General features: G+C 44.1%; 1 protein-coding gene across 8 annotated transcripts in view; it reads right to left on the bottom strand.

Moving 5' to 3' along the window:
- Positions 1–14,666, bottom strand: part of LOC111850515 (glutamate receptor 1-like) — a 70,682-nt gene extending 56,016 nt beyond the window's left edge. For 2 of the 8 annotated variants that reach the window (XR_011985166.1, XM_072706404.1), the window contains exons 1-2: positions 13,822–14,663; positions 13,480–13,614 (exon numbers count right to left, since the gene is read on the bottom strand). Coding sequence is in view for 4 of the 8 variants with exons in the window: in XM_072706404.1 (XP_072562505.1) it covers positions 13,480–13,614; positions 13,822–13,903 (217 nt within the window). In the remaining 4 variants the exon portion in view is untranslated. Of the gene's footprint in view, positions 1–992; positions 1,224–13,479; positions 13,615–13,821 lie in introns of those variants that run through there. The other 6 variants (XR_002839822.2, XM_023824504.2, XR_002839819.2 and 3 more) reach the window with 5 other exon arrangements.
- Positions 14,667–23,126: the final 8,460 nt, after the last annotated feature.

The raw sequence follows: 23,126 nt of genomic DNA, 5'->3' as shown, positions 1-23,126 counted from the left end.
ATGTAAATAGAGGAGGTCATCCGGGGACCTTATCCCGGGAAGGACAGGGTACAAACAGGGACACCAGGGATGGGATTCCAGTGCATCGCAGTCCTGACCAAACCACCCTCTGAAATCTAGGGCCTTCTATACAGTACATCAACTTTAAAGGTCAGTGCATCATACAACACATGCGAGTATTCAGGAATAAAAAAAAAAGTGCGCCATTTTTTTTCTTTACACAGATTTCACTCACTCGTTCGGAGAACAAGAATACAAAAAGAAACAACCAACATCATCCAGCATCTTTGAAATGAAGAAATGAAAGCACAGGTCAGAACTGCCCCCCCACTCCCTCCCCTCCCCTAGGAAGGCACAGTTCGTCCTGCAGCCCAGATCGACCCCCTCGCCTCTGATCGCTCGCACCTGACTGTGGTCGGGTTACACCTACGCAGAGGTGAGTCAGACACCATATCTCTGATTATGTAAGGAACTGGGAGCCTGCCGAAAGCCTGGATCCATGAAACGTACCGATACAAAAAAAAATAAAAATCAAGTAACTAACAGCACATTTCACAGGCGGCTCAGATTTGTCCAGCCGAGAAATCTGTGCGGGAGAGATTCCCGTGTTGGTTCAAGCTCATGACACATTGCTCGCAGAAATTAAGTAGCTGACAACAAGGCAGTGATTACTGTTCGGAATATTTGACAATGATGAACGAGCTAGTATGAGATTTTATGCAATAAACTTTGTCATATTAATGGCAAAATATCATATTAATAAATGCAAATTCTCCGGTAAAAAAAAAACAAAACAAAAAAAACACACACACACACACACTTTGTATTATTGCTAAAAGAGACTTAAGTTAATTCAGCCCTTTGTTAATAATAAAAAAACTGTAAAGACTATCAAAATGTGTATTTATTATGCTGTGCATACCCCTAGTGCTCTGTGCTATATGCAATGTTCACTCAACAGAGCTTTAAAAACATCAAGGCAGTGATTTTACCTCGTTTTTAGAGCGGATCCCTTTATTAAACTAATTAAAAATGTCAACATAATCCATAACGCCCTATTCTTCCATTACTTCACCCACAAGCGTCTGTAGGTTACGAGACTCACTTATTCACGTTCCAGTTACAGCTTATAGTACAAATAATCTAATTATTATTCCGCATTACACGTTATATATAAAAAATACACGCGTTTTTCCGCCGCCCTATTAAATAAGCACCCCGAGGAAAGTTCATTTTGCGCAGGCGCGGAAGCGGCACGCCAGCTGAGCACGCGCGCGCTAATGGGCTCCGGTAAGTCAGAGCACGTGGAAGTAGCGGAGACAATAAACATGCAGACAGTAATCGGATTCTGTGCAGGAGTAAGTTTTGGGGGGGGCATCCCGGGAAGAGGAGGTCAATGACTTCATTCAGTGCGATTCGCTGGCCCCCACATCGGGTCTCTATCATCAGCATTAGGGCGCTCACGCTAATGCGGTCATCAGCGCCAAGGCTGTTCCGCTCACTATTAGGCATTTTACCCCACTCCCCCTCTCCTCAGTGCTCCTTTTACTACAGTAAAAACGTAAAGTGATAAGAATTATACTTCCCACACTCAGCATTTGATCCACAGGGCCTGCATATGCGTGTAAAATTGACAACAACTTCACTGTGTTTACATAAGTACCACAGTTAAAATGCCTAATGCGGTACAATGAGAAAATAGGATTTGAATATGTGGGGGTGATGTCACTTCGAAATGTTAAAATTAAGACTGAAATCCTTTTTTCCCCATAACTGGGTTCCTTGCGGCAAAGAAGTGTCTCAAATTATTTGTGGTTTTATATCACTATGTTATATGCCTCAAACAGTATTGACAATAAGCTAAAACTTTTAGCCAATGTCAGCTAGCCACATAAGCCATGTGGACAATAAATGTCCTATAATCTTCCCATATTTTGTTAAATTATTTCAGTTTCAAATTCTTATAATGTGTATACACTATATGTAGGCCAATGTATGCAATTAGCTTGCTCACTACCACTGGGGATAATTAAGCTGCACCGCTTTCCATGTAACTAGTATTTTGACCATCTTTTAGTTTAAAATGAAAGGACCAGACAACAGCCTTAATAGCAGTGCTCTATATAACCATGAACGCTGGGAAATCGAGTCCTCAGGAGACATGCAGATGTATGGAACTGAAATTAAGGTCACTTCCCTGCTTCGACCAACTTGTAGAACAAAGTGCGGGAAAAGTTAAACACGAAAAGAATTATGGCTGACACACAGGGCTGTCACCGCTGGGGTTTAGCTTGGAAGTAAGAAACTTTCCGACTGACATCAGAGATGGTTCAGATGGGGGGGGGGACAGGAAGGGGTCCATGGACAAGCCAAGTGCGACCTTGAAACAGATAAATGGACCATGATCAACCCTCCATTAATAAGAACCACATCATGATCGATCACGGTACACCGTTAGGGGGCTATTTTTACTCATTCCCCTGATTTCCACCCCACTTCTGACGGAGACCAGCGTGTGTCCCCCCCCCCCAAAAGTTGCCCAGACACCTTGAGCACTGAGGTAGTTTCTACTCCAACTCCAAGACTTGTGGCATTTTTCTTTTATGCTATAGGCTACACGGCGCTAGTACCTGCTGGAGTACAACTCACACCATCCACTGCTTCCAAACAGCTCCTCTAGGGGGCGCCTGGCAGGACTTTCGACAGATCGCTGAGAGATGCTGGCCAACTCCAACAGGCAGGAGATACTGGCAAAGACTACTGGCCCATTAGTCCTCTTCCCAACCACCCGGGGACAGGCTGACCTTTAATTTAATTGTGCGCATAGTTAGCTTTCCCGTTATTGATGTTTGTGTCTGTAATGAGTAAGGGAATAATAATACAACTGTAAACAGGAAATCCTTCATTGAAAAGGTCCTTAAAACACAAAACGCTCGGATGGTCATTGTCAGGGCAGCCTCTGTGCACTAGGCATTGAAATCAGGACCGAAAATCTACTGCTTTAGTCAAGCTTGGCTCAGTTACAGCGGCTCCCTACGATTCGTTATATATCTGTCATATTGCTGACCTTCTCTGGTCCCTGGTCACCTCTGTGCCCAGAAGGAAGATCTCCTCGGGATCTCCACGCCTTCAGAAGCAGACCTGTCAGATGAGTCTCCCACGGTGCTGCTGACGTGCTTAGCTAATAGTACCACGCTGCTCTGGGGTCAGCCCTGGACCGGCGTGAGCAGACCTGGGTGTGTTAGGAGGCCGACTGGCCACTTTTCACAATCCCCACCTTTACTGTCAAGTTTGTTTATTGTCCCACGGACCTTTTGGAATTTTCCACAACACATTTGCTGTTGCATAATGTTTAATTACATAACTGTAATGATGTTCGTAGTGAAATGCTAGTGTTACCTGTTACATGAAGCACTCCAGGGCAACTATGCAACCAAGGGTACAGTGTGTATATATAAATCCTGAACTGAATATAATAGTAGAATATATAATGGGAATCTGGAGCAATACGCATCAGCGATAATTGCCCCACCCCAGCAGTAATTGGTTCACTGAGTTTAAATGAAAAATTAAATAAAAAGGCACAACAGACTTTGCAATCCCAAAAGCATCGAATAGAAAGTCATTTTATTCATGCTACTTTCGTTATCTACATGTACGTTAACAAGAAGGTTCCTGTCGTTAGCTATATGTACCGAGACATGAAAGTACCTTAAATGTCGCTAACATAAGGAAACTAGTGGGTCGCTTTTTTGTTGCAGGTACAGAAACGAGCATTCCTTTCCTTAGCTACACGTACCATAACACGAAGGTTCCTTCACTCAATGTTAAACGTCACCAGAAGACCCTCAGACTTTGCTCACATTAATCTGTATGCATGAAACATGATGTAGCCAACTAAGTGATAGTCAGTGCTGACAGATAGATAAGATCATGTTTATGTCATCAGCTAATGCAGGGAAAGTGTTTTATATATCAGTAATGCGCTTTTAATTGTTACATAATTGGTCACAGAATGCAATAAATAGCCATACCTTCCACCTAAAATACTGGGTGCTTTATTCTCATGAGTGCTAATCCGTAAGCTCTGGTAATTAAAACACACACACACACATTATATGTTATATATGTTATTATTCCATATATTATTAGTCAGTCTACTTGAGGATCATTTATTCATTGCAGGGCTACAATAAAGCTGGAGTGAATCCCAGAAGCCACAGGAGAGGACACACTATAAGGCCCCCACTTCGGTATACTAAGGGCAACTTACAAACAGTGATTCATGCCTCTAGACTGTGGAGGACCATCGGTCCACTTTGAGGCCCTAAACGCAAATAAGGGAAGCACACACACACGTGCACAGGTGGCAATCAAACACGCTCATGGGAGTTCTACTCACAAAAAAAATGTTCTGAGGCCAGAATGAAAAATGATTGGTCCAGAGAGATAACCAACTCCAGCCAACTACTGGAGGCAGGATCAACAAATCAGATGTCTTGGTCCCGCCTCCTCTGGTTGCTTGGACCTACCTCCTCTACAATCTGATTGGTTCGCTCTCTGGACCAATCTTTTTTTTTTTGTTCTGCCCTCAGAACAATTTGTGTAAGTGGAACTCCCATAAGCAACAAACACACGACTCAGACGTGAGATCACAGTGCTTAACACTGATCCAATTCAGATTCAAGAAACCCCTTAAATGCAGCTGGCTAGCTGCCTAAATCCTTTGAAAGAGGATGTAAGATACAGCTTTGCTCCATGTTCAGTGTTGACAGAAACAGACTGCATGCCTGAAGTGGCCTTGGTCCCACCACGGCGTTGGTGACAGGGTGGGCAGTGTTAAGTAGCCCCTCTAATGAGTTGGCATTCCCCTCCACGGTGGGTAAACGGGGCACACGGAAGCATGTAGAAACCACAGGAAACATTGGGTTTGACTCTTTGCCAGTTTACATCCAGAGTGTCACCTCCACACATTTAAGCAGGTGTAGGGCAGGTGTAGAGCAGGTGTAGGGCAGGTGTAGAGCAGGTGTAGGGCAGGTGTAGAGCAGGTGCGTGACTCTGAGCTCCATAAACCACAGCGACAGGCACTTAATGTCAAGAGTATTCAGGCAAAGGGCTAAGGGTTTTACAAAGGCCAAATATTAAAAGATGCAGCGTGTGGAGATGATTGGATACGGGGAAATTGTTCCAACATAAAAGGACAGATTGACTTGTGCCGGTCTATTCTTCACATACAAATCAAAACGGTTCACCGTGTTATATAAGAGAAGCTTTTTTATGGTTTAGTTCCCACATGAAACCCTAATCATCCTTAAATCCAGCACAAGATCTAAATTAGCTGAAGAAGATTGGCCAAATATGCAAAAATGTAAGAGCAGCTTTACAACTATGTGGAAATGTATGGTATGCAGTCTGAACATACGGTACGTAAAGAACAAAACATAAGGTAGAGTGTAATTAAGGGAAAATGATCCTCTAGTCGACTAATTCCGCATACCCTGAAGGTAAACGATGTTAAATGCGAAGCTGATTTCAGATACACCCTGAGCATGCGAGATGCAGGCTGGCCTTATTATCCGACACCAGTGACATCCAATGCCGTCTGCTCCCTCCCAACCGTACATCGCATCTTTTCCAAAAAAAAGGTGTGTCAGCAGGTCACATGGCTCGCAGTTTAACCAATCAGCTTGAAGCATGGAGTTTGCTGACTACCAGTCTCATGCGAGCCAGAGTGTGCCCCCCCCCGAAGTCAACGCCTTTTACACAAACACTGCAGCCCACCCAACGCACCCAAATGCCCACCCCAGGATCGTAACATCACTGGCGCCCCCCTGTGGAAATCTCAGGCCCATTATTCATCCCCCCCCCCCCCCCCCAGCCCATATCAGACCAGACGCTCTTCTCTATAAAGCACCCCCCCCCCTCCCCTCGGGTGCTGTTCTCATTCTTGGTGGCCAAGTCGTCGAAAGATAATGAGATACTGTCACATATCATCGGCGCCGAACTGCCCCAAACAAGCAGGACCCGCCCCCCACCCCCCCTCCGGCCGAGGCGTCCGGCCCAATGACACAAGCAGCGTTTGACATCCCGAGGGTTTAAGAGGTGGCCGTCTCTGCTTAAGGTACAACAGCCGGTCCCCTGCGGTGCTGCACAGGAAGGTCTCAGGAGTGGCTGTTCTGGGGTTTTCTGTCGATGTCTTACACCGGGGGGCTTTTTGTCACATCCCCCCCCCCAACAGTTCTATAGATGGCTCTGGGTTTTCGGATACCGTGAGCAAATGTTACACACTAGGAGATCTGAACAGCCTATCTCTCCGTCCTGTGTCACCGAGACGAAATGGGGGGGCCACCTCTGGAGGCCGCTGGGGGGCGGGCTGGCGCATAACTGGAGAACACCCGCTCTGGCTACCCGCTGGCTAATATTGGAGTATGCCTCACATCCAATAAAATCATTATCCCCACCCCCCCGTCTGGCGGACCGTCTACGTTGGCTTAGGCGCAGGTGCTGTAGAAATTTAGGGCCATGTAAGAACCCTCTCTGGAGGAGGAGAGACAGAGCGGAACGGGCGGAATAATGTGTAATTACACAGCCGCGGCACCATTACTGGCCAGGAATCAGAGCTGGATAAATGATCGCGTCTGTGATAATGGACTTTTCGGGTAGGAGTGCTAAAATTCATGCAAAAGACCAGCATATTTTACCTGCCGTTTCCAAAAAATGGTTCCCTGCTCTAAGAGCGAAGTTTACTAATTCATATGCAAGCTATAATGTACAGGAAGATGTTAGGTGACTTGAGATAATTATACTTGGAAATGAAAAAGAATATATGGATGGATGGATGGATAAACCGCATAGGATAAAATGTTCATTTAAAGGAAACCTGGAGAGATTTAAGAGACTGTCCTGAATATTTTCTTTTAAGTAGGCAATCGTGAAAGCAAACTACTCAGAAAAACCAGCATTAGACACAATAGGGCCCGCCTCCAAATCACACCACAGTCGGCCATCGACTTGCATTCTTTCCAGCAACATCCGATTACGACCCATAAGAGCCATAATGAAATTTATCACGACGTCCAAAGCAGACATACTGGACTTTAGCGTATACATTTCATCATGTGTGTGGCATACGGCAAGAACCAGGACAAACGATTGTGCTGTAACTATAGAGGTTTAGCTAAATGTGTGATATGCTACGTTAAAGTTATACAGTATATTTGACCTCTCCCATATCATGATTGAGATACGTCACCTTGATTTACATTCTCACTTCCAGGATGAAACCCAGACTTAAGCCTGAATCTTGATTAAAGTCTAATTCAAGTATTTAAACCCATCATCAAACATTAATATTACCCCAAGGATTACTTGTAATAAAACATATTTTTCTTCCTATCTTACTATCATTATTATGAGCCCTTCAAAATATTCTTAACAAACATTTATTCAATATGACTTTAAGTGTTAATTGGTAATTTCGGCCTTGATTAGGTAATTACCGCATTTATTAATAACTGCGACAGGGAAATATAACTGAATCATGAATGTACCTTTGCATCATTACAGTTTAATGTGGTTTTCTGTCCCATGCAGAGTGTCCCTTCCTGGGGTCTTGGTCAGAGAGTCAACATCTATGAAGGAGTTTGGAACCTTCAGAAGGTTTCAATGAAAGGTGCTTTAACCCTTCAGTATTAACAGCCCTTCTGCTGTACACATCTTTAACATGGTGACCAGGAAATGTAACAATGTAACCGTGATTAGCCAGCCATTACTAATCAACCTCACACCAGACACAGCCATATTGAATTGATCGCGCGGAAATCAGGCGCGATGCCGACGCTCGATGATGCGTGAGGCCCAGCAGGACAGGACTCATAGAACAAATATTTAAAATGACTTGTCATGCAACACAGAACTAAATGAACTGCTGCAATAATCCTCTTCAGTCGGTTTTATTACTATTAAAATCAAATTCGCTCTAGTGATTTGAAACAGGTTGAGTTATCAATTTAAATCAGTAGACTAAATATTTCTTCAGAAAAATATGGGCAGAGTGTCCCAGATAAAATAAGCCTAAATAGAATCCTGAATGTTGAAATGAATCAAAAACAGTAAATGAAATAAAAAACAGGAAACACTTAACCGGCTGTATTACAGTGGGTTCATTAAGACCGCAAGAAATCACTAGAACTCATTATCTCAAGTTCTCAAAACAATTTTACAGTAAAAGGTTGTATTGCCATAACGAGACATTTATCCCAGGACGACCCAGCCACGGTCATTTTGAAAATGACAGCAAATATTTTTCTCTATTTTTATATTCATGGAAAACAAAATTGACCTCGGAAAAAAAAAACAAGCAATCAACTATATTTAAAAAAATATTTAAAAATGTTTTTGCAAAATAAATATCACAGTATATACACTTTGGAATCCATGTTTTGGGAACCTTCCCCTGCTTGGGACACCCAGCCTTGGAAGTTGTCCTGGGGCATGCAAAGACTATCAAGAAAGTAAAAAGATTATCAGAGACCCCCGACATCTCTGCTGGCTGCTCCGTGTCAGCGGGATCACCGTCGCTGAGCCCAGAATCGTGGGCTCCGTCTTGATTTTACACTCTCAATGACAAGCCAAGCCCCGCTAAAGGTCCTTCTGAGCCACAACACCTTTCTCACTCCACAAACCGCAATGTAAAACATCATTTCCTCGGAGGTCAACCTTCTCCCTTTAGCTAAACACCGTCGAAGCCAAACTTACTTAAATGAACTTCTGCACAAGATCCTTTAACTTTTTTTACAGAATTAAAAACAGATTCTAAAACTCTGGTTTTAATTAAAAAAAAAACTAGCATCAGCCATAAAACAGTAAATAAAAAATTATACGTCTGACAAACCAGCACTGTAGTGATCATGCCAGACACCAGTTCAACAGATCTGTCATAAAATACGTTGAATAATGCAAGCCACAGAGAAGACACCGCATTTGAAAGACGACTGATGAGACATCTATCCATTTCTTTTGGACGCCCTGATAGGCGACGATTTCATAACGTTTTACTTCTTGGCCGCATAAGGACAGAACGAACGGCGTCCCGTCGCTGTCGTGAGTACATCAGGGAACGGCTCGTCTTTAAAACGTTAATTTACATGCTCTTTGAACACAGACTCCATACATGCACATGTACTTGTGAGAATGCTTTCCCTTCCCAAGACTGAAGCGAACAGAGTCACCAGGATACAATCCCTGAACCAGAACTCATTATATATTTTCATAGAAACTTGTTATTATTGGCGCTGCCGACTGATTATTCTGCATTAGGCTGGCAAGTTTCTTAGGGTGATGTGACCCCATTGTTAGTAAGTGTAAACAATTCAGAAGTCAGACAGTCACAAAAATAACCAGCTTTCTTGATGACTGAATCACGTCAGCAGTTCCTTCAGTCTGCGGTGCCTCCTGGTCAAGCTGCGTTGTAATAATTTTAAGCACAACTGGACTCCAGCCTTGCAAGGGTCTGAATTGGCCACTCTGGTTTACTTCCAGTAGAAAGTTACACTGGCATGAAACATTACAGAGTCCATATTGTTCTTAGCACATAATTGAGCACATGTGTGATCGACCCTCTGTGGACTAACTATGTGTTCTTAGGCTTGGGAGGTATTACAGTATATACCATGTATTTTGGGTATATTGCAGTATTTTGGGTATATTACTGGAATAATGTCAAAACACCATCAAAACACAGTATACAGTGGTATACAGTGGCATAATGTCTAGACAGTATGAAAAATACTTAGTACCGCCCAAGCCTACACAGAATGCGGACACGAGGAGACTGAAATTCAAGCCAGATGTGGTTATGGAAAGAGACCAGTGTAAGTGTTATAGGTAGCCCTTGAATAGGCTTGCTGTGTAATAACATTCACAGATGTATTTCGGGAAAATGCAAATCCCGGGTCTGCTGTCTGACACCAAGGTTATAGGTGGCATAGAGAAGCGGAAGACGTCATTCAGCCGGGCCCCTGTACCAAGTGGCACCTCGCGCCCGTCGTCCTTGGCTGCCGCCGTATTAGCATTTTGGCTAACGTGGCGTAATTTTCCGTGTGAGTATTTCATAACAGCTGCTCGAACCTCGAGCCTTCCGATCCCCCTGCACACTTATTCACGCTCATTTCCCATTCATACGCGTTTGCCAGCATTCTTATAAAAGCAGCAAGTGTTCAGCTAATTAAACCACACCGTACCCCCTACTAATAACATCCGAGCAATACAGATGTATATAAATTACAAATCTGACAGGCCTGACACAGACTGTAAGGAGCCCAGAGAAATTGGACAGCACTGAATTTATTTGGCTTTTTTTTTTATTTTATTTAATCACCCTCACTGGAAGATTATGGTAATGTAATTTTTCTTCACTGGGGGCATTGTCACGGATATCTTTATTTGCATAAGGGCTCCAACACAGCCCTCTTTAGCAGTTAATGGTGCCAAGAAATAAAGTTAAAAAAGAGGACACCCTATAATCTACAAACACAATCGGTAATACAAACTGCCCCCCCCTCCCCCCCACACACGGTGGCGACCAGACGCACATTCCCGACGCCTCGACCCACAGATTAATCAGCAAACAGTATCTACATCTTAAATTGACATAACAAATGATTTTTTGTTCATTTATTGAGCAGACAATTTTATCCAAAGGGACATCGAGTTGAAAGGGCAGGATCAGTCAGTCCCACTGATAGAGTTAAGGGTCTTGCTCAAGGGCCCAACTAGGTACCTTAGGATTTGAACCAATGACCCTCTGGTCACGGGAAGAAGGTCCTATCCCAACTGGCCACATAGATTGCCATTAAACACATTTTTGTACTTCTTGTCAAAGTGTCAGATAGAAAATATTAACCTTTCTATCAATTCTATCTAGCTGAGCATAACATGAGTTGCCCTGTTTATTTAAATATACACATATTTGCATATCTTTTAGGTTTACATACAGCTGTAAGTATCTTAGTGCACATTTTAGTTCCCAGTGGCGCAAGTGATGTCTCTTTCCTACAACTTCTGCACGCCTTGAAGCCATACTTCTGCACCAGCTGACACCACACAAGCGAACGGGAAATATTTTTCTGCCGTACACTGAACTGAAATGCCTGTCATGGCTTCTTCTCGGAGACAATAAAGACTTTGAAGGATGTGAGTCTGGATCTGTCATTCAACGCATATGGAGGTATCCCTTAATACACTCAACTCAAAAAGTATGACCATCACTGACTGATCGCACCTTGAACTCTATGGTCATAAAATACAATGGGTTTGGCGGAAAACCAGATGTAAAAAGAAGGGCTTTCTTGTCATGATGGGGATGTCAAGCCAGTACAGTTACTCCTGCTTTGGGGGACATTATTTACTTGACGCCTGTGGATTTGCAGACGTGAAGACTTCCAGTCTAATAAAGTCAATATCAGAGCTGTGCACAGACAAGGCCGGAGTCCGGGACGGTGATGCAGTGCTGTGTCACACTCGGACTCGCAGTAATTCATTTTCATCTCTCCGCTGCCCTTTAACGGCCCACCGGCCAGGACCACAGTGAGATGTGCGTCTCACACACGGAAGGTCCAGACGAAGACAGAGTTGTGGCTTTGAGGAAGCAACGGTACAGCCTGTTAGATCAGGCCGAGTGGTGGGTGTGTCGGGGCCTGAACTATGGCATAGAACCCACCTCCAACCATCACCCTACGGCACCACCGAGAATCCTCAAAAGTAACATCACGCCAAGAAACCCCAAGACACCATCATACACCAACCCAACCATCTTCATGTTTCTTGATCCCCGATCATACAACGGGATGACCTTCCAGGACTTCGGAGTTCCACCACCACACCGATCTACCACGTGACCAATGTGGGTCGCGTCCATGGAAGCACAGAGACACTCAATACGAGGAGAACAAGCGTCGGCTTCCCAGGTTCTATCCCCCGCTGCCGTAATTACTCTGCAGGTTGCAGTAGCGCTCCGCTTATTTGAATGGGTGTATATTACCCACTTACAGCCAGTAACTAATGCTTCATGGTTTGCGAAGCACTAGTGTCCGGGAGTTTCTTGCCTGGAACGAGCATACGGCTAATCAGCACACGTCCTATCAGTTACTTCCTGCCAGTAGTTAAATCACATTAACAGATGACACATGCGCTTTAGCGCAGTCATCTAATGCATGACTATCGCGGATATTATTATGAGACTTACTTTCGATCGCTTGGAGCCCGGTTTGACTGAGCGCCATTAGTCCATTTGCGCACAGACAATCCGATGAGGACGCGGTCACACGCACAAGCAGTGTCCACTGCATGAATTCAACAATGAACTGTCATGACATCCCATAAACATGTCATTCTTATCAGCAGAGCAAATTAAACATCCAAGTTACACTCATCTTCTCAATTTAAAAGCAAATCAGTATAATTTACGATTGGTCGGCGTTACCAATATCAAAGGCACATGTGGTATGTTTAACCAAATACTTGCAGTATTTGTATACAAGTCCATTTTAAATATGTATAAAAGCCCATTTTAAAAACAGCCGATATGCGCGAAAGGATGTTTCCTTTTCCTTTTTTCCCCCCAAATAAACAAGGAATGAATAAAGATGAATCATGAAGTGGGTGATAGAGGAACAGAAATGAGAAATCTCGCATTGTTCTGTGGCACGATCGACTGAAAATCGCGGTTTACAAACTATTAAGTGTTAAAAGCGAGTCCGGCGCCGCACTTAACGGGAACGGGTTTCCTTTGAAAGGAGCACAAAATGTACATCCTCCATCGTAAATACAGCCTGCTTATGTCACTGCCTGGTATTACAGCACGTATATTTTAATTTGCTCTTACTCTCCTACTGATATAGGCTACATCACGAAAACACGATCCACTGCCATCCGTTACCCTGGAGTCTCGCTTATTATCCAAAGAGATTCAGGGGGAAATAGGGAAATCACAGTTTTACACAACGGCATAGTCAGCAGCAAAGCCTGGGGACACATACTTTTGACACTATTAAGGTGTTCTGATCGTAACAGCGATCAGAAATCTTTCCGTACAGAAAGCAGACTGGGAATGATGATTAGACAAAAGACTATAGAGCAACATGTATAAAATAGGTCAGTACAAATATTAATAATTAAAATATTAATTAATGTGGAGAAAATAAGCCAACTACACCAGTTAACTTACAGAGATCACTTCTACAAAGAAAGTACACATAGCAATTAATATCCTAGGCCCGCATGAAATCAAAAATCGCCGGCAGATAAAATCACAGTTTGGAGTCTAGGCTCTTCCCCACTTCACAGGTAACGCAACAGATTATAAGTGACATTTCGGAAATGTTTCGGCCAGCGCTCGATGCGCTTCCCATCATAAAATGTCCAGACAGGGATAAAAAAGAATAAGCGAATTACAATTAAACAAACATTTCGCCTACTTACAAGCATATGTCATTTCGAAGCTATCGGAGATGTTGACCATATCCACGTGAGGTACCAGCTTGGGTATATCCTGGTGGTGCAAGAGCGCAAAACGAAAAACCTCATATTCGTGTGAGCCGCTGGGAAAAAATCCCCCTGTGTGAGAAAACAAAAAATCCACCATTACACATACAAACACGACTACACACGCCACAAAGAAACAGCCATTAAGCAGCACTAACAAACGCAGGGATCCATCAAGCGTCCAAATCATTCCAACTTCCATACACGTGCGATTCAATACCACACTTCAGAATTAACGCACTTCCAGCATCTCGTCTTCGCAATATACATTATACTCACCTATATTTATATTACTTGGAAAACTTGAACCGAGACACACCCCAAGAAAACTGATGCAGAGTACGGCAAAGCTTTGCTGCATGATTCCTCTACCATCAGCAAAGAAAAAATGAGCCGAATTGCAATCATAGATCTGCTGGTGGATGCGATGGCCCGGCTGACAGCGTCCCCCGAACAGCAAGGCGAAGCGGAGCGCTGCTTCCTCTCCCTCACAGCATCTATCTTTAGCTGTTAAAGAGCCGTGACTGCGAGCCCTACCTACACTCCCCAGAGAGGCGAGCAGACAACGAGGGACCTGGGAAATCTGCTATTACTATCGTGTCGCCGACACAGATTGAAGCGTGGTCTTTCTATCAAGAAACTGCTGGAAGTCAGCAGACTTTGCGGGAGGTGGTTGCGGGTGGATACGCCACGCACCGTAAAATAAGACTTAAGTCGGTCTGTTCGATGCTCGAAACTTTTCCACTGGACAAAAAATAAAATAAAAAATCAAGTCAAAGTGCATACGTCGAAATTGCAAATATAGATGAAAATGCAAAAGTACAAATTTCAGTACTAATCCTAGAAAGTAACTTGCTTCAGCGTAGACGATCAGTATAGAAAATTAACAAATCTGTTAAAATCTGTTGTAACAGTTATATAAATATTATTCATTCTAATCTTTCTGTTACTTTTTTCCATTTTTAAATATCTTTATGCATCTCATCACTCGTAAGAGATTATCCTTTCAGACCGTGTTTTTCTTTAAGTTCCTTTCGTGTCCTGAATAAACGACGGCGCTGCGTCTAAGGAGATCACAGGGACTGAGTGACTGGGAATGAAGCATGTATACTTTATAGGGACGGAGACCGAATCAGAGGCAGCGCCTTAATATAGCACACTGACGAATCCTTTCCGTTACAAGGGGAGGATTTGCCTGATGTGAATGAAATCCCCAACTGAAGGCTCCGGTTTCCCCTCTATCAGTCTGTTTCATGTTGTTTGAGGAGCGCTGCCTTTGAATTTCTGGCACTAATAAAAATGCAGATGCTGGTGTGATTGCGGTGGAGACCTACTGTGGGCTAGTTAAGTTTGCGCGAGACGCTACGGACACCAAACTAATGGCTACATTCGCTATAAAGATTTTATAGAACTAGTAACTCAGACTGCCGTCTTATTTATATTTAAACCACCAAAAAAAATCATGTCATTGCATGTGTATGTGTCCATTCAACCTTCAACCGCGTATGTATCATTATACACACACACACACACACACATACATACATATGTGCAGTATGCAGGTGTTTGGGTTTGTGATATACATTTGTGTGCATATATATGTCCACAAACTTGCAAATGGCATAGCACTGACGGAAAACGTATGTTTTGTGCATCAGCGAGTCTGAGATATATCTTTTAAGCAAAGAGCATTTTCTCATACAGACGCCGGTTCTCACACATCATGCATAAGACCCGGCACTTGGCATCTTCTGCCTAAATGCTTTGGTGCCCCTCAGCAGTCGTAACTCTCGGCCGCAGCCCGGTTCTGTAAATATCACCGGGTCTTGTCTGTGTGTTAATTTGCATGATTCCTTCACTTATCCCACAGCCTTTTATCTGTGCATTTACATATCCATGAAGGCCAGCTTGCAATAGGACCAGTCTCCTTTTCATGCCAGCTATAACGTGCAAGTCCCATTGTGTGACTAACACACACGCCAAGGGAGAGGTCGAGGTGCATCCCCCCCCTCCCCCCTCAAAACTGTGAGCTTGTTAAACTGTTTGAATGGGGAGGGAGAACTGAAGCACCCTCTCAATATCCACATGGAACCAACCGGCATGGTCTACTATATATATATGAATGTATATGCCCCTTGACATTTTAATACTTTCAGCTAGTTTCCAGAGTTCTAGAGGCACCGAAAGAGTTTGTCAATTAATTACTGGCTTCCACAACCAAATCCCATAGAAAGAGCCAGAAAATGGGGGCCTGAACCGCCCCCAAAATGTATTATTCGGTTATACGTGTCACACCGAAATATAGCATTTACGTTTTATGCGTCTTCACGACAAAGGAAAACGACCATATATCACTCACCTGTAACATGATTTTGTATACAAGACGGTGAAATGAAACACGACGAAACTCGAACAGACATTGATGCACCTCATAAACACTCAGGGCCGCCTGAATGCCCTCGGTCCTGAGGATGTAGATGATATGGTTCATGGGTGGCAGCCCCCTTTAGAGCACAGATGCTGTTCCAATTAAAGATAATTAGGAGCTTTGGAGGATACATTACAGAATAGAGGGTCGTCCGGACGACACGCTAAGTGTCTTTTTGTTTGTTAATATAATTGACAGAATTTTAGCCTATTTATCCTGGTACTAGATGCTTAAGAGGGGGGGGGGGTGCTGTGGCCTTAAACCACCAGGTTCTGCCTGTCTTGCACGGCCTTCCGGTGTTTTAGGGCCACTTCGCCCCCCCATCCAGAAACACGCGGACAGGCGAAATGGCATCCCTAATCAGCGTGTGACTGCATGTGTGTCCCCTGTGATGTTCAGGCGCGGGTCACAGGACGCGCCTCGTCCTCACAGAGGAGACGGACAGACAGGAGGCCTTTCTGCCAGCGCTCCGTCAGGTCGAGGGGCAGACAGCCTGTACAGCAAATGTGTATCGCGAGGTCTCTCCCAATCTCACAGCTCCTCCTCCTCTTATTCCGCAGTTGTTATCTTCTGCACAGTCTGTTCCCCCTCGCTTCATAACCATCTCCCTTTCCTACTACATCCTGCAGCCCCCCCCCAGCCGTAATTCCTTTACAGCACCAATTTCTCATAATAAACAGAGGTACCACGCAGCCTTTACTCCCGTGTCTGATTCTCTTCCTTTCTTTGCATATTTTTTGCGAGACACACAGACTCTTATCTTGAGAAATAGCAGCCTAGCATCCAACATTCAAAAATATATTCTCTATCCATTCCAAGCCTCATAAACTCCTAAAAACCCTTTTCATTACTCTTGTAAAAATTTCATTACCACACCCTGTCCTCTGCCCTTTGCTGCGATGGCTCCAAGCTCAGTTACCCCGTCCCGATAAGCAGATGATATATGGATGCACACATCCTTGTAACGGTACTGACCCCCCCAAAGTGAGGACACTTCACTTTAACATCCTTCCTCGGTTAATAATCAAAATGCATCCAAAATGTAATACGATAAACTATATTCCGTGCACATTGACCGGGGTCGCCTGACCAAGACTGGACACCCTGTAGTAAATCCCTCCTTCTCTGCGTACGGATTCAAACCTTCTATCTGACAAAACATGTGTCGACTCCATCAGTGAACAGGGGGAATACTGCTATGCTATTCACTAAACACTTCACTCCAGTATATATATATATATATATATATATATATATATATATATATATATATATATATATATATATATATATATATATATATATATATATCTGGAATTCATAGAAATGATTTGCTTAGTCAGGGCGACTTGCATAGGCCGTGTAAAATGAATAATCACCATTCAGTGCCATTCTTCAAAAGTATCTCTAATATTAAAAATATAATCATAGCATTAAGGTCCTTGTAATACACATACATTACAATTGTAACAAAGCATCTCCCAGAATGCATCTTGCCCTGTGGAAGCCGAGAAACGGTTCACTGCAACAGTACAAAGCACATTTCGATTTTTCATAAATGATTTGTCCTGCGGTGAGTGTAATATAACTGTGGGACATATGCAATGTGTCTTAATTCTGTGTCCGAGGAACCGGATCAACCCCCCCTGCGCGTCGACAGCTTATTCTGATCCGGACTGCATCGTGTGGCACCAGAGAGTCGAAATTGCACGGCATCAGAAGAAAGCAAGCTCCATGCTGGGGAGTTAACCTCTGAGGCGGTGGGTGGGGGGGGGGGATAGGTTACGTAACCCCCCCCCTTTGAAACGCTTTCAGCACAGCAGACTAAATGCCTTTATCAGAAAGCCTTTGCTGCGATACCGGTCAGCCGACGAGGGCTGGCTTTAATACCCGTGTCATTTATCGCATGCGATTTGCAGAACCGTTTGCCCAGGTAATGCGAGGCTGCAGTGCATCCCAGACAGCACTGGACACGAGGCAGGGGACACCCTGGGCGGGATGTAAAACCACTGCAGGGCAAACCAGTTACTCAGGCACTCGCACATAATGGGCATCTTCAGACACCAATTCAGCTAAATCGTCTATCTTCTGACTGCGGGTGAAAAATGTGGAAAGCCAAAAAACAGTATGAGGAGAGCATCCAAGATCCACACACACACACACACACACACACACACACACACACACAGGTTTGTAATTATATCTTTGTGGGGACTCTCCATTCATATCCCAACATGACGCCCGTAACTCCTACCCAGCCCTACCCTTAACCATAAGTAACCAAACGATATATGAAACTTTTGCCATTATTGCTTTTTTGATTGCATTCACAGACCATTGTGGGAACCTGAAAAATGGTCCCCACAATGTAATATAAACTTAATCCACAGATATACACACACAAACAGCCATGGGTGGGAATCAAACCCACAACCCAGTAGGTGGGTCATGACAGCACCACCGACTGAGATTTCCAATTGTTGATTCCCGATATATCAGAAGTTCTTCTAAATACTTGGACGTGCAAGAACATGCAAGCTGCACACAGAGCGGAGGCGGGATTCGAACCCCAATCATAGTGGTGCGAGGCTATAGTGCTACCATGCTACACATATTGCAAAATACTTCTAAATACTACAGGAATGCCATGCTAAGGAATACGGTAGTAATAAAGCCTGAAAAAATAAAAGATATAAAGTAAAATAAAAGAAATAAGTAGTTTAAGTTCGATTCTTATCCCAAAGCCACGCACACTGAAATCTTGAACCAATCCTAAAATCAGCAAACATTTGCAGCAGGTTGCAGCACTTCCTCAAAAAACTGGCAATTATGGGCAATAATTTGAGATGCAGGACAACCCAGCATTGTTGCCCCCCCCCCCCTCACCCCCCGTGTTTTTCCTGGGACTGGAGCATCAGGAGAAGCTTAACGCTCAGAAACCCTGTGCCTTAAAAATCCGAAATCAAGCATCACCTGCGAATCGGTTTGGGGGGGGGGGGGGGGGTCTGTGTTATTAAAACAGCAGCAGAGGGGGGGTATCCCCTAAAAAGACAGAAAACACTCTGGGTAAACAGAAGATAACAAGGCAGACTGTTCCCTGTGCTTTTAATTCTCCTGCCACAATTGTCACATAACATTTGATTTACTCCTAAATAAAACAAGCACGAGTTTGTCTGGTAAAATTATAGATACACAAGGATATTTCACAGAAGTAGGGATGACAGGATATGGGACAGCACCGTCAGATGGCTCCCTGCGAATACCGGCTGTGTCAGCCTGTGTGACAGGGAAGGGTGGAGGGCGTCCCGTTACCGCACGCCTTGAAGTGTGCCACAACATTTGTTAAAGTCTCACCCGATTAATAACATCAAACGGAGGCTGGGCGGTTGCATCAAACCGTCTATTTTAAGCTGTGATGCCCCACTGTCTGTACACTTACCACTAACACTGTACGGTGACATGGTCTATCGCCCCCCCCCCCCCATGAGGAAAACAGGACCTCCGCAATCGGGGAGGTGCAGTGGCGGTCGAAATCTATGTGGCGCTGTAAAAAAGCTTCACCCCAACTGCTGCAAACCACCCAAACTTACTGTGTCGTGCCTACATGTCAGCCTAGCTGATGAAAAAAGGAGAAAAAGCATACCCTTATGGGAGAGGGGGGTGGGGGCGACGGTTAAAGTGGGCCTGGAACGTACTGCCCGGGCTGTTCGCCCATCCTGTCCTCGCCAGGAGCTGCCACTGGGGGGGCGAACAGAAGAGGATGATGGGATTGAGGGCCGTGTAAAACATACGGAACGTTCTTGGATGCTACGGGAATGGCTCTTTGAGGCAGTTAGCATGGCATTGTACTGCGAGCCATTTCAAGTGCATGTGGAGCAGAAAGTGAACAGATAAAAGCCGTTTTCAGATGCGAAAAGTGAGAAAACCCCACTGCAGGCTCAGAATACAGCGGCAGATAAAGACTCCACATATACAGTGCTGTACATCTCCCTCCAGCAGCCGCCACATATACAGTGCTGTACATCTCCCTCCAGCAGCCGCCACATTTACAGTGCTGTACATCTCCCTCCAGCAGCCGCCACATTTACAGTGCTGTACATCTCCCTCCAGCAGCCGCCACATTTACAGTGCTGTACATCTCCCTCCAGCAGCCGCCACATATACAGTGCTGTACATCTCCCTCCAGCAGCCGCCACATATACAGTGCTGTACATCTCCCTCCAGCAGCCGCCACATATACAGTGCTGTACATCTCCCTCCAGCAGCCGCCACATTTACAGTGCTGTACATCTCCCTCCAGCAGCCGCCACATTTACAGTGCTGTACATCTCCATCCAGCAGCCGCCACATATACAGTGCTGTACATCTCCATCCAGCAGCCGCCACATATACAGTGCTGTACATCTCCCTCCAGCAGCTGCTATTACAGACTTTCGATCTGTCCGCTTATTAGTTTATTCGCACTTATCTGCTACCGCCAAATGCCAGCAGAGGGGCCAGAGTGTAATGTGCGGCTCTGAGTTTTAAATACATCGACATAAATTAAGGTTACTGCATGTTCACTGGCCCGGGCAGACAGACTGCTGTAGACCATTCATTCCACACTGCTAATTTACCCTTTTCATTACAAATTCAGAGCGTCTTGTCATTTCTTGTGGGAGGACCGTCGAGGGCTGCAATACCGGAGCTGACAAATGCCCGTCATTAGCCGCCGATCAAGTCAGCCGTGCAATACTTCATAATTCACACGGGCCCAGTTACGAGCGAGTTCTCAGTGATACCGAGGAGTGCTGCAAATCACATTCACAGACTGCTTTTAAGACGTAAGAGAACTCACTTCTCGTTGCAGTAGGGACAGAGGTGCCTTCGATTAGACTGACAGAAAGATAGACAGAAAGACATACAGATTAATCTCAAATTTACAGTGGCTGATTAGACATTTAGAAAGTAAAAAGCCATTTAGACATTAAGACTAAAGTATAACAGACAACAATAAAGAGTAACAGTGCAAAGAACGTCAGAGAAAGTACTGCGCATAATTCCGTAGTAACAGCTCAGAAATGATTAGTATTGTGCAGTGTGTTGCACATTTAATGAAGGGATGTTCTGTAGATGGGTCTGAGCACTTGTTGTTGAGTCTAATGGCCGCCGGAAATGCTGAGGTGAAGGACGGAGAGGAGCTAGAACCAGATGTGCGGAACCTTCTTATCGCTCAACTAAGGAGCAGAAGCCCCTCAAGTTCACCATGATCCTGATAAACAGAAGCTGAGAAGCAGATGGAGAAACCAGGAGATAGAGATGGACGGCGGCCATGTGACCAGCAACTTGGCGGCTCTATGAATATTCAATAGATATAATTTAATATATAAATTCAATAAATGCAATTAATTGCCAGTAATTGAATGTACCAAAACGAGATTGGACATGGCAAGAGGGTAGTCATATGATTACAAGTCAAGGCCAACAAATGGCTTTAGTCCAGTGAAGAGGGATAAGATTTCTATACTATCCATCCATCCAATACAGGGCCATATTTGTTAAGAAAAATAACCCATTTCTTTTATATACCTTTGTTATATGTAACTGCTCTTTCATACTTCACTTGTGAACTGGCAAATGCACGCCAACAAGCCACTGGTAACTGACAACCATTCACAGCTAGTTACTCCATCAGCACTGGTCTCCACCAGGCAACCAGCATGGATGGCAGCGTTACGTAGGATTTATCTGGCAGACGCTTTCATCCGAAGTGACCTACAATTGAGAGAGCGGCGCCTAGAGCGATTGGGGTTAAGGGCTTCGCTCAAGGGCCCAGCAGAGAAATCAGTCCACCAGACACGCCATTTGGCCCATGACTCTGCGATCATCGGCAGTCTAAACCTACAGTGCCATACATCGCCATGCAGGATCCAACGGCACACTTCTGCACACAAAGTTGTAAAAATCAAGCATTTGTGAGAGTTTGTGGGAGTTTCACTTACACAGGACAGAAGGAAAAATGATTCGTTCAGAGAGATAACCAATCAGATTGCAGAGGATGCAGGTACAAGCAACTAGAGGAGGCAGGACCAAGACATCTGATTGGTTAGTCTGACATCTGACCGAGATCTGATTGGTTATCTCTCTGAACCAATCATTTTTCGTTCTGCTCTCTGAATATTTTTGAGTACGTAAAATTTCCTTGAGCTATTACAGATGCCTTTTGTTCCAGTAGGTCGTCTGTCCTAGCAGGGTTTGGAAGCAAATGTATTTTAACTGTAGTTAAGTGGCTCATACTTCAATTAAGTGCATTATCTGCTTGTTTTATCATCTGGCATAGATTTTACAGGCCCAAAATTGAATGCTTCTGCCTGGGTAAAAGCAAGAATGGCATTAATTAATATGAAAAATAAGTGCTTTTACCATTCTATGGCAATTATCCTCTTTAATTGTCATTAATAGGCTCAATTTGTTAATTAGTTTCTCATGACTTGATTTATCAACTGAAACATCCATCCACCTTCCACTCACTATAGGGTCAAGAGTGATCGACTGAAACGGTGTCAAAATCAGGATAGAATTACAAAAAAAAAAAATGTCCATTATTCTTCTTCTAACCACATATCTGGGTCAGGATTGCCTGGAGCCAATCTGAGGCTGCACAGTGCATTAGGCAGGAGTACACACTGGAAGGAGTGCCAGTCTATCACAGCGAACACACACACACACAGCCAGGGCTATTTGGGGATGCTAATTAGCCTCGCTGCATGCCTTTGGACTGCAGGAGGAAGCTGGAGTACCTACAGGAAACCCACATGCAACAGGGAGAACATGCAAGCTGCACACAGAGCAGAGGCGGGATTCGAACCCCAACCATAGTGGTGCGAGGCTATAGTGCTACCATGCTACACATATTGCAAAAATGATAGTGACTTAGTAACTCAGTTACTACTCAGATACAAATCATGAACAAATACATGAACCATCATGATTTATTAATGATGAATGAACATGGGATCAGTATGTAACTAATACCAACTGGCACATCTGGCATGTAGAATCTATATTATTCAATTATAAACTTAAATATAGCTACATTGGAAATGCTGGTGTACTTTGCAAGCCCTACAAGCTATTTATAAGGTGATAAAACTTACATGTAAAATGCATCTGCATG

The sequence above is a fragment of the Paramormyrops kingsleyae genome, chromosome 24 (genome assembly GCF_048594095.1).
Source record: "Paramormyrops kingsleyae isolate MSU_618 chromosome 24, PKINGS_0.4, whole genome shotgun sequence".
In the NCBI taxonomy this organism is placed as follows: Eukaryota; Metazoa; Chordata; class Actinopteri; order Osteoglossiformes; family Mormyridae; genus Paramormyrops; species Paramormyrops kingsleyae.
This window is presented reverse-complemented; position numbering and strand designations above follow the sequence as displayed.